Here is a 13,097-nt window from a genome sequence, read left to right on the forward strand (position 1 = left end):
ACATCATTTAAATTACTTTTCTCTCTCTCTCTCTCGGTTGACACAACACACAGACTTTTAACTCTTTTCACATCTTCTATTCACCAAGTAAGTTTATTTTTTCTGCCCTCGAGAGCTCACCTCTTTTAAAAATGTGATTAGTTTCTAAGAAGAATATGGCTATAATGTTATGCCTCTGGACCTGTGGGTAGGTAGAAGTTCTACTGCCTCTCTTCTGAAGTTTCTTAAGGTTATGCAGCAAAGCAGCAGCAGTTTGAAATGAATGTTAAGAACTGCATATAGCCCAGACTGTGTGGCTCAGTGGCTGAGCATCCACTATGAACTAGGAGGTCATGGTTTGATTCCTGGTCAGGGCACATGCCTGGGTTGTGGGCTCAATCCCCAGCAGGGGGCATGCAGGAGGCAGCCAATCAATGATTCTCTCTCATCGATGTTTCTATCTCTCCCTCCCTCTTCCTCTCCCTGGAAAAGAACAACAACAACAACAAGAAGAACTGCATACATACATCCATGATAGAGGGAGAGGGAAGTGAAAAGAGGAGGGAGAGAGGTCAGAAGAGGATAGAAGAGGTGACATTTCCCAGTGCAGTCAGAATATAAGGTCTTGGCAAATGTGTAGGCAGTTATGTAGGTGAATCACAGAAATAAGTGTAAATCGTGGAAGCAGTGGTTAAAATGGGCCATTGGACGTAAACCAGAGGTGGCTGGTGTGCAGTTTCTCCTTCCCCCAAATCAGATATTCACTTAGGTGGAATCGACTGTATCTTTTTACACAACATAGAGAAAAAAACAGATACGTGAAACAGTGAGGTGTGTAGATGCATCACCAACATATAATGACTACCAACAATACAACACGCAGAGAGAGACACAAGTATTAGGAAAATGGTTTAATATTGGAGACAGAAGCAAAAAACTGCATCACACAATAACATACGTTACAAAAATAAGTTTGTTTCAACTACACGGTTATGTTCACAATGAGGACAGAAGAATCAGAAAAAACTTTGATCTAAACAGCAAAAAGCAAACCCCTAAAGTTTTAACTAATACATTTATCCACTTAAAGTGACTGAGTACTTCTAAATCTAATTACCTTATTGTGTAACTGCACAATACAGAATAAAAAGTGAAACTTACCGCTGTATTTTAAGACAAAATTCTAATTCTAGATATAAGCAAAGGGAAAAAAGAAATCAAGCCAAAGTTTTTAATTCTCAAAAGAAAACCAACTTTCTTTCTATCAATCAGAAATCAAACTTGAAATCAGTCATTGTCAGGGGGCCCACTAGAGTAAGCCACAAAAATTTCCATTTTTTTAATCTCCAGTATAAAAAGTTCCACTGGTACAAAATGCATAATAAGTACAATCAATTGTAGAAATAGGAAAGCCTGCATTTTTTTTTTGGCTCAAATTCCATCAAACAACAAAATTCAAATGCATCAATAAAACAAACAATACTCAATGGTCTTACAGTTTCCACTAGGTTGCATTAACTTTGGCTTTTCTCAGACAATATTTAAAAACTATTTTGTAATTCTAAACAAAATGATATTAATCTACAAACAACAATTCTCACAGCACAAAAAAACACAAATACATTTTTTGTATGACATTATTCAAAAAGGTAATGAAACTACAGGTTTTTTTAAAATTTTATTTCTTCTTGTTAATTAGCACTTAAGATAATAATAAAAACAACAGTAAAATGAGTCCAGAGTAGCACAAGCCAAAGAATTAGAACCCCTACGGTGAAAGAAAGATGAACTTGTTCCGCCTTAAGGACTGCCATTGGATTACAATTCTCTAATTTAGTTTAAAAATGACTGTTCTCTACACTTGATTTTTAAAAAAGCAGTTTCACTGTGTGTTTTCCTTCTGGCACAGGCCCTTGCACCCTTGCAGCTTTTCCCTTTTGTTATTAAAAGATAAAGTGACTAAAAGAACAACTTGTCTCTGAGGAGGGTTATCTTCTTAACAATGAAACATGCCAAAAATACCCCCAATAACCCAGGAAGAACAGACTTTCCCACCCCGTGTGTCTTAGTTGCCTGCAAAAATAAGAAACACTCAACTCAAAGTGCCCACCCTGAGCCTCTTCAGCTGCACTCCATTCCTCAGGGGGAGGTGCAGGTGGGCGAAAAGAGAGGCGGGCAGGGGGAGGGCAGTTTGCTTCAGTGAAGAAATCGGAAAAAACGGTTTTGAGATCTCTGTAGAGACTGGTACATGAAGAGATTCAGAACGAATCTAAGAAGTTCAGATGGTGTTCTCTTGTGTTCCTATGCATGTGTCTACACACCACCACATACTATACGCGAGAGAGACGTGTGTGATAACTTTTGTTTCAGCTGATTGCTGCAGGAAGTACAAAATAGCCCTCAAAGGATGAAGGAAGGCCCCAGCAGTAGTAAACACGTGTGAGGATAATACAAATCATGTCATTATAAGTGCACGTGCCGTAAGAAGGAAACTTTTTTTTTTTTTTTGCATCATTAGAGGCTAGTCCTTTCCATCCCTGGGCTATCACATCCACACACAGATTAAACCAAGTGGGGTGGTGAGTGGGAAAAGGAGGAAGGACAGGGAGACAGCAGTTTCTGAACTCCGTTAGAGACAAAGAAGCTTCCAGGGCCCGCTTTCAGGAGAGCAGGAGTTTGTATTGGGGCTGCTGGGAGGACACTGGGCTTTGTCAGGACAGCAAGGAGATCTGTTTACGTGAAGTAGAAGTCAAAGTAACATGGCACTTTAAAAAGTGGCAGCAGGAACTGATGCTAGGTATTTGGTCAGTAACTGGGATAGAGAACTGAGTTTTACTTAAGTGGTCAGTACATGCATTCAATTAAAAAATCAGACACGTATGAAGGGGAAAGGACTCTCAACTAACTCCAGACACCTTGCTTATCAGAGGTGCCCACGGAGTCAGAGAAATCCCCAGCACAATGGCTGATTAGAAATATTAATTAGGAGTATTTAGGAAACAAAAGCAAAAATGCCTCAAAAAACTACCCCATTACCACATCATTTATCTGGAAGGTATATGAAAAATCCTTAACTGGAACATACCACTACATCTGATCTCAATAGCATACAGAATTGAAGGTTTAGTTAGGTGCTGAATCTACCCACCATCCCTCTCAGAAGGTTTACATAATAAACTGTTTTTAAACAGAAGGAATTCTAGCAGCACATTAAGAATTCTTTTTTAAAAAATGACCAGAAATAATCAGAAGTAAAAAAAAAAATGGTGAAGGGGGGAAAAAAGCAGAGAGGGTTAAAGATACTTATATATTTTTCCTGCAGATTTGCCTTGTGGAGTTTTTTCTTTTGGATCTCAACCAAGGATAAAAAAGTAGTAAAGACAAAAACAACTCAGAGAAGATATATGTAGGGGGGAAAAATCCAAATTAGAATCACCCCAAAACAAACTAAATGACAGTATAAAAGTTATCAACATTCCAGATAGCTCTGGGTAGAAAGGGTTAAAAGTTCAAAACTTTCTCACCTTAGAGGTTTCCATATATTATGAAGAAAATACATTGTGAGGTTGCCATCACAGCATTGATGTGCAGAGTGGTTAAAAAAGTGAGACATGGGCACTTATACAATGTCTTACAAAAAACATCATAGAGAAATAACAAACATTAACAATTTCAGGCAACAAGACCACAGGATAGCAAGTTAACAAACTTTTTAACCTCTTTTTTTTCTGTTTTTTGTTTTTTAAATATTAGGGATTTATACAAAACACATAATAAAATACCCATGTTATCAAATTACTTCTCACAAGAAACACACTGAAGCTCTAGGAAGGAAGTACCTTTGGAATTTGGCACTATATATTTTCACTTTTTTTCTTTAAAAGAAAAAAAAATCACATTTTGCTGAACACAAACACATCTAAATAGTCCACAATAAAAAAAAAATGACATCAATGCTTTACAAGCCAACACAAAACTTATTCTGGAATAGTTTTTTTCCCCCCCTCACATGAAATTTTTTTTTTAAGCAAACAACTTTTTTTTGAAATTCTTTTTTAAGTAAATCAATTCTAAACTTGTCTTATCAACAAAGAACATTAAGACCATAAGACTCATGATGAAACCACAACTTAATTCACAGAAGCACCAACGCAACACAGTTTACAGTAACCTTTCTCCTGTACATTGAAACAGTATAAAATATAGGTAATTTCATGTGCATTAAACCATGGATTGTCTAACTGTGAGTCAGTTCAGCAAAAGGTGACACAAATAGGTAGCATTTGCCCCAAAACAGGGTAAATATTTTTCTTATACTAATCTACAAAAAGTGGTTCTATATATATATCTTAATGAGAAAGTCAGCCACCTAAAATGGCCTTATCAAAAAACTTTACACTGCCTGAAAAATGTAAAAACTATTACAGACCTCTAGAGACTTAAAATCAGACAGTTTTTTTCTCAAACTGTTTTTGGAAGTAGTCTGTTAGAAACCAACATTCTGTGTCCCTGGACACATATTGCTATTGTTACCAGTGACCGGGAAGAATGCCAATCCCTGTATAATACTTTCAAGTCTGTTTTATGAAAAGAAAAAAAAAAATAAGAAAAACATTTTGCCACAGGTTTTTTTCTATAATTATTTTTTTCTAATAATAAATTTCAGTCTTGCATGAATGCAGCAATGTTTTTCACATTGACTTCCCAGAATTCATAGCTAGATGAGGTCACATGCAAATTTCAAAGGTCAAACTAGATCAAAGGTCAGTAGGAGAACCAAATATGATGTGAGGTCAGAAAGACATCAGAAACAATGACGGGACGATGAAACTTTTTTTTTTGAGACGCCACAGGGACATGCTAGGCAAACGGTGAACTAACAGGCATGAAGATGTCTAGGGAGAAAACAAGGGAGAGGAAAAAGTTACACAGAGTCTACGCAGCAGCAACAAAATCACTCTTAAGGGTGCAGGAGAAAAACTAATGCAAATCTTAGGTCATTAGGGAGTCTACTAGCCATCCACATAATTTGCATTTCTTAACAATCTTTATCACAGCACAATGGAACCCCAAGAGAATCCATCCGGAGAGGGAGAGGGGATGGATTCCCAGTGTCTTGGGGTGAGGGGCTGGCAAGGGACGGGGAGGATCCAGTTTCAACAAATGTAACATAAGGGGAAAGTCAGACAACTGAACTGTAAACTAGATAATGGAAGTTACAAACAAAATAATCAGACAGATACAAACAACAAGAGGATAAAGCATGAACTTCAGGCCTAGGGTTCAACGGTGAAAAAAAAACCCATTCCTAGAACGATTCCTTTAGAGACTACTTCAAAAGGATCTAACTAGCACAGAGAACTGCTCTTTAGGTACCCAATAAGTTAACAATAGGCAATAAATAACTTCCATTATTTCTGAGGCAGTAAAAATTTTGTACAAAAATAGAAATGCTTTTTTTACAAATAAAATTTACAGGCCTGTGGCTTTCTTTTTTATTTATGTATTATTTATGTATTATTTATTATTAAATTTATCTTTCAAGAAACATCAAGTATTTTCATTCATTGTTATTTTATTTTTAAACCCTGTAGCTTTAAGAAACAGATCTCTAAATCTTTTTTACATTAATCCTTTCTAAAAACTAAAATAAAACAATAACAAAATAGACAACCAGTGTAATAACCTGACCAATAAATGTCATGTTTCTTTGAACCCTAAAATAAATTCCTACTTATTAAAACAAACCAAATGTAGTGGAAAGACGTTTGTATTGTTTTAAGTGCTTCTCCTGGCTTTTCTCTTGCTCTAGGCCACCACCTTGACCTCTAAACAGCTGGTGCCCTCCTAGGGATAAACAGGACAGGAGGGGGTGAATTCTCCAGGCAGTGCTCTCAGGGCACCAGGGGGTCTCTGAGTTAGAATTGCACATTAGCCTTTGTTTGCCTTTTAAATGATCAAGATGTCATTTATTTGTGTATGTATGTTTTCCTTTAAAAAAAATAGCAAAAAAAAAAAAGGTGGAGATTCAAATTGCAAAACAAAGGAGAATACAGTGGCACAACTGGAGGAGTTTACTCATAGAAACAAGGTAGCCCAAGTTGAAATATGGCGAACTGGATTGGGGGTGGGAGGGGGAAATGGAGGCCTTATTGTAAAAATAGCCGTCTCTCTTGGTAAAAGTTGGCAATGTGGTCCTCCTCTGCCTTCCCTGTGAGAACAGGCTGGCTCGTGGGACTTACCCTAAGAAAGCTAAAACAAGAGCAGGGAGCCTCTGGGGTTAGGATCAGTAAGGTTTGCTGTCGTTTTTGGAGCGCTTCAGCTGGACCTTCAAGCGTTTCATGCCAATCTGAAAGCCATTCATAGCCTGGATAGCAGCTTGTGCAGACACTGGATTGTCGTAGCTAACAAAACCTGGAAAACAGAAGGGGAAGGAAGGCAGGAATCAAGATGGAGAGGCGGTGCCTAGAGAAGGGGGGTCGGGGGCACCCTGCACAGTGTAACTGCAATTGGTGGGTTACATGGGCCAATCCCATGGTGAACAGGGCATGTTTGAGGGGCAGCATTGGAAATTGTCACTGAAAAGTAGTGAAAAAGCGAGCTGGATGGGTAATTGGGTTTGATGAGAAAACCCCTCTGCAGAAAGCTAATCTCCAACTCAGATGTTTGAGTAAATGTAGTCTCTTTGCTTACTGATTTCAGTCAAATCCACTTGTGTTTTAAGTCCCTTGGAATCCTTCTGCAAGAACCCCGGGAACGTAAGTGCTGCTCAGATAAGAAGTATAAACATGCGGGGCTGGGAGGGCCCAGAGGCTCCCATGTCCCAACCAGGTAGAGCCTAAATGGCAGGATACTTAAGGGAAGGGCCGGCTATCGGGGTGTGCTGCCCGAAACCCCGGCCAGCTTTCATTCTAGTTCATCCATGTCACAGAGCCTATACCTGTTTGGCTGGGTTCAGTGAGTTAACTCTAGAATAACTCACACTTGATTTTTAACATTGTAGAATTATTACTGAGAGGCACCTCGGCAACCAGGGGAAATGCTGGGCCTTTCTCCTTGTCTTAACTTCCATTTTCAAAGCTCCACTGAGTTCAACAGAATGGAAATTGCTGCCCTTGTATTCCCAGGAGTCTTGGAAAATAAACAGTCTAAACAGCTCAGGGCTTAACAACCATCCTAACATAGTTCCCAGAATCCTCTGTTTCAACACTGCCAAAAAAAAAAAAAAAAAAAAAAAAAAAGAGAAAGGGCATGCTTTTGAAAAACTGATGATGCTCTGTAAAGATTAGGAAACAATTCTGATCATACAGTTTGTTCTAGCACCAGGGGGTGGGAGAGGGCAGGTGTGGTGGTGCCGCAATGGTTTCTTTAGTTAATGCCTATGCAAAAGTGTTGAGCTTGTATAGTCCCTACTTACTTTTGGTAGTGAAAGGAAGCTCTCATACTAATTGCACTTCGGTTCTGAACATCAGCTGTTCAGACGGTTCTATATTAACACGTTAAGCGCCCAGCTGTTTTGTCTTCTGGACGGAAAGTATAGTGTCAGCCACCGGTGACTGACAGGGCGCTTAATGTGTTAAGCTTCTCCATATACCTACTATTAAAGTTTAAAGTTAAAGAGAAAACTCCTTCACACACTAGAGGAGGAAGAAAAGGAAATAAATATATCTTGAGCAGAGTTCTTAGCTGACAAACATGAGTAGAAGGCAGGCTATATCGCAAAATGGTGGTTAACAGTTTTTGAAATCTAATTCCCAATAAATGTGATCTTGAATCTAAGACAATTGCTCAGATTTTCTCCTTGCCCTGTGAGTTTTCATCAGGAAGTAGCAAGATGATTGAAGAATGGGAATGGGTCAAGGGTGGAATGGATAACAAAACCTGGCCAAGAGGTTAGGATGAAAAATAGGGTCCTACCTGATGACTAGCAAACCTGGTTCCCCAAGAAATTAAACTGACCCACTGAGAAACCTCGGTATGGGATGCTATATCTTTTAATAAAAATGGAAAACACCGTCCATTATACTAATACAATTGTCTGCTGATACTCGTTTCTATAACTTGCATTATTATGAACACACTGGTTAAGTAGCTTGTGGGCTGTGACATAAGCTCTTTTAAAAGCAGTATTTTCTCAAAATCAAACCACGAAGCTCAATCCCTTTCCAATCTCCAGATAAACCCAGGATATTGTTTGGTGACGAGGAATCTAAAAGTCTGGCTCAAACCTGTGCAGGGAAGCTCCCAAAGGTAAGCTCGTTATGAAACTCACCCTGTGTAACAACTCACTTCCATTTCCCGGTCTCCTGAACCATTACAGGGTTCACACGCTTGCCGCGTGGTGTAATGGGTTCAGGCTGACAGCCTTCCACTTGGGTAAAAACGGACTGAAGTGGTTGACATACTAATTCCCCTAACAACAGAAGCTTCAGACCTTCCTGGGCAGTAGCACAGGGATTAGAAAGATGCTATGATAATGGAGATTTAGAAGCCAAAGCGTTCTGGTTGCCCATTATTAGTTGGGCAGATACTAAGTTTGAGTTTTGGCTGTCTGAGAACCCCCAACCTTTGGAGTTTTTCTTTATACCATAGAATATTATTTGTATTTCCACTGGCCCATAGGTATTCTACTTTATTTTATGTTCCTGTTAATACCTACTACCAACACGAATTAGTTAACTGGAGGGGTGACTCAAGCGAATGTTCTTTCTCAAACTGGGCCAGAACTTCTCACGTGAGTAATAGAGACTCTGAACATTCTGGCCTCTAACTCCTCTGGGGACTACAAGGATTTGAAAAAAAGGAAACAAGCAATAATGTAATGAGGGCTCTCCTCCTGGTGTGAAACATTAGTGCCTTCCTCTCTCGGGGCAAAAACCACCTGGGGAGGCAAAGTCTGGGCTGCCCGAGGACGGAGGGCAAGGCAGCCAGCCGCCAGGAGCTGAGTCTCCCCATGTCCTCAGTGCCGGCACCTGCATGCTCTGCATCCGCCCAGGCAGTGTCTGCAGATCCCGGCATCCCGACTTCTGGCTCCAGAATCCCAGCACAACACAGTGCTTCCTGTGATCACGAGCTACGTCAGCCAGCCCCCCACCCCTGTGCTGCTGTTGCCGCGCACGTGGGGGCGGCCGGAGCACTCGCCTCCTGGGACGAGGTGTGCACTTGTGTGCAGTGAACTGAGATGCAGAACAGCAGGCCCCGGTGCAGTGTCACCTGCATCCACAGCGGCTCAGTGACATCGCACCTGGCAGGGTGAGGAACTAGTAGTAAGGTGGCCACAGTGCCATTCTGTCCCAGGACAGCCTAAACTGCAAGTCATTAACGTATTCCCACTGGGCAGAGTTTGTGGTTCAGTCTATGAGGTTTAAAGAAACTGTTGTTGCTCTGCAATGACCAACTAGTAGACATATGTAGCAAGATATATCCATAGTACAATATACAACATTACCTAAGGTATGAGCATTTGTTTACTTTCCTAGATCCTTCCTTTTTCTACAGCCCTTTCCTCTCTCTCTCTCTCTCTCTCTCTCTCTCTCTCTCTCTCTCTCTCTCTCTTCTCTCTGTCTATGTCTCTCTCTCTCTAATGAAACAACTTTTCCAACTCTGCTTACATGGATCCAGAGACCCAGAAAACACCACCACACAGGGAAGGCTCTATCCTGACTTCTAATGTATTTGCCATTTACACCTTCCTTCCCATGACTCCTCACTTGGGGGTGTGCTGGAATAGTCTAGCTTGGTTTCTTTTGCATACCAAAGCACTTGCTCAGATTGGTCTGTTTGTCAATGAAGACTTTAGCAGAGATAACATTTCCAAAAGGCATGAACATCTGCAGAATGTCCTGGTCTCCAAACTCCTGTGGAAGGTGGTAAATAAAGAGGTTTGCACCCTCTGGACCTAAAGAGGAAACAAAAATCAGAGTAAGGTATTCTTCGCTTCTTAGTTCCCACCGCCTCCTCTTAGGAGCGCCTTCATAACAGGCAGGCTAAGCATTCGCTTTCCCTCATGCTGAAAGAGTGCGGAATGGATGGGTGAAATCTCATGTGCAGATGTGTCTTTTAGGAAAGCAGACATCCTCCAGCTTTTCATCACTTCCTCCGAAATGCTGGTTAAGAATAGCTTCTTTTTCACTGATAATCTTCTGTGGGTCACATTTGCTTACTGCACATGAGCAGTATTTCAATCCCTTCATAGGGTGAAGGTGGCGGACATGGATGGGGGGCGGGGGGAGGAGAACACAGGCCCGGGTTTTGCTTGGGTGGCCGTGTTTGGCTCTATGTATAGAGTGTCTCTCGGGGGAGAGAGCGTCCTGTGCATTCTAAGCACATTGCAGCTATTGAGAATAATGGATACAGCAGTAATGCTGCTTGGATTTCTCAATCATTTACCTAATTATCCATCCAGTTTTGATTTGCCAAATCTCTTAACACACAGTCTAATAATCATCTTTATTAGAAATGACTGGCAATGAGTCAAGGCAGGGAAAAATAGGTAGCTAGAGTTTCACAACTGTGATAGGAATTATACCACCGGGAATTAGCCTTGGAAATGAATGCATGAATTGCAGCAGTGAGTCAAAGACTAAGCTAAGCCAGGCTCTTCACTCTCAACTACCACTTCCTACAAATACCAGAAACAATGGCAGCGTGAGGAAGACGTGAGCTGTACTGGCTGGAGAGGTTCTTTCCATTTCATTGTCCCACCTCTCTAGCTGCCTACACAAAAACTATCTGAAGGTTAAAAGGAGCAAAAGAGGAGAAAGGAGAGAATCCAAATGATCCGATGGAAGGTAATTATCTTCTAATATATAATAGGCAAGAACGCTTTCCAGCTCAAAGGGTGCTGGGGCTAGTGGCACATTCTTTCCCAGAGGGTCTGGAGAGGCCCCAAGTGGGATGCCTCTAGTCATGGTGTCTGGGAGGGAAGGGAGTGCATAAAATTGGTGAAGTAACCTCTGCAGTTGGTTCACGGAACCTTAACTGGCACTTCCAGGAGAGGACCCAGGACTGGTGGCCCCACCGAGAGCCCAGGGAATAGGCTGCAGTGGGGGAGGGAGTCCATGGGAATGAGTCAAAGAAATATAAATGGGGTAAAAGAACTCTGTACAAAAAAAAAAAGGAATGAATATCAAAGAAAAGTTAAACTGGTTTCTTTCTACAAAAAAATTTCATAAAGTGGGTGTTCTAACAAAGGAGCTTTTCGTTGGAAACCTTCTTGAAGCACATTTCTGAAGCTGGACACGAGAACTTCTTAAGTGTCAGCGTGACCAGTTTACCTGCGGCATCACTCACATTTCCAGGGACACATCCCCCCAGGGCAAGGGAGGCAGTCTGGGTGTGGAGGGACACAGCTGCAGGCTTTGATCCCCAAATGTTTCCTGGGTTAAGAAAACTCTTAAAAATGCAAACTGTGAATAGATGTAGAACCAAAACACTGGAAAAGGATGTTCTGAATGCACTCTGCCACACCCAGCCTTTGCAGTATACATATGGGCAAATCTGGATGGTCCTTTCAAATAAAAGACCCAAACTCACAAATGAGGACTAATGGTACCTAATCTGAATTGTGAGGTCATCTCACCTCCTGAAGCTTGGGGAGAAAAGTGCAAATTTACTGTCTATGTGGACAATCCTGGCATGCTAGGCTGCACTACAGTCTGAATGTGTCTCTTCCTGCCAGAAAGGGGCCCAAGGAAAAAATGAAGACAGGTCAACCCAAGGAGGCTTGTCTTCTTAGTCATCACTTTCTCAAAAGTGCCACCATCTCCTACTACAGACCCCCCCCCACCACCCCATTTTTTCCCATCAACACTGTTAACACTAAAATGAAAAAAAAAAGTTGACAAGGAAAACTCTTGGGTGAAAGAAAGGCAGCTACTGCCATAGACGCCAATGGTCAATAACAAAATATTTTTTTTTGAGTGTTATACTGTTGCTCTCAGCTGGTTGTCATTCATGTTTGTGGTTCTCATATGGCACTTCTATAAAGCCCTGGGGTTTCTATCAGACCACTGGCTTCCTGTTGGGTGTCAGAAGCTCTTCCTACTTGGTGTATGTGTGTGTGTGTGAGATTTGCCTCCTGCAAGCTTGGGAAGGTATGAAAGAGGCCAAAGGGTATTTAGGTGGGAAAGGTGGTCAGCTTTTCTGGATTGAGATCAAGAGGGATGCCATAACCCTTCAGAAGGTTTTAAACCATATGCTGCACATATGCTATACATGTGTTCCTGCGGGCTAACATGCACCAGGGCACACGACTAAACATCAAGCTGACTTTCAACTCTCCCGAAAAAAGGACAGAACCATGTAGTAGCAAATCTAAAACTCTATATAATGAGATTTTTTCCCCTTCCCATTATAACTTGCCTTTTGCATTATATTTTAGTTAAACTAATATTAAGATGGTTTATATTTCTTGAGTTCACGTTAGCTAGGAGAGAAGAGGATGATCAGAAGGTATGAAAAGATGAGAACTTATTAAAAATAACTACAAAAAACACCATCAACAAAAAAATAGAAAACCCTACACCATGCCACTGGTAGCCTAAATACCTAAATATATGTAATTTGCATTTGGCAACCATCATTTTGAACTATTTTACATGAATCCCAGAGGGTTTGCTACTGTACAAGCAATCCTGACAACTCAAGGTAGGGACTAAATTTGGGGCAGGGCTGGGGTAAAGCAGCTGAGGAGATGTTATTTCAGGGCCCAGACTTTATCCTTACCCCACGAGGTTTTGAGTCTTCTGGTGACATTTTCCCAGCAACGTAGGGTCTACAGTTTACTGAGAGACGCGGCTGAGTAATGGAGGGGTAACCACAACGCCAGAGTGGGGACTGGCTTTCACGGCCTCTTCTGAGGAAGTCATTACCTTACAGGACCTCCTGCTGCCCTTATTTGTCACCATTGTAGTCAGACTCCAGACAAAGGGACCTCAAAATGAGTTTTTCTCTGTGAAGCTGTGTACTTATGACATAGCATCTCCACACACCTGGGGAAATAGTTGTCTGAACAGCTGCGTGTGTGTTAAAAAATCTACAATAGCAGCCACAACTAAGAGTAAAGAGAACGTTGAAATAATGAAAAATAACTTAGATTTTCACAAATCTTTTATTTT

At 41.0% G+C, this 13,097-nt stretch overlaps 1 protein-coding gene across 1 annotated transcript in view; it reads right to left on the reverse strand.

Moving 5' to 3' along the window:
* Positions 1-875: 875 nt before the first annotated feature.
* The window catches only part of LOC102438527 (CUGBP Elav-like family member 2), a 306,666-nt gene continuing 294,444 nt past the window's right edge, over positions 876-13,097 (reverse strand). Inside the window, 3 exon segments of the mRNA XM_023758393.1 lie at positions 876-4,874; positions 6,222-6,393; positions 9,734-9,877. Coding sequence (XP_023614161.1) covers positions 6,266-6,393; positions 9,734-9,877 — 272 coding nt within the window. The 3' untranslated portion in view covers positions 876-4,874; positions 6,222-6,265.

Source organism: Myotis lucifugus, unplaced genomic scaffold, assembly GCF_000147115.1.
Source record: "Myotis lucifugus unplaced genomic scaffold, Myoluc2.0 scaffold_129, whole genome shotgun sequence".
NCBI lineage: Eukaryota > Metazoa > Chordata > Mammalia > Chiroptera > Vespertilionidae > Myotis > Myotis lucifugus.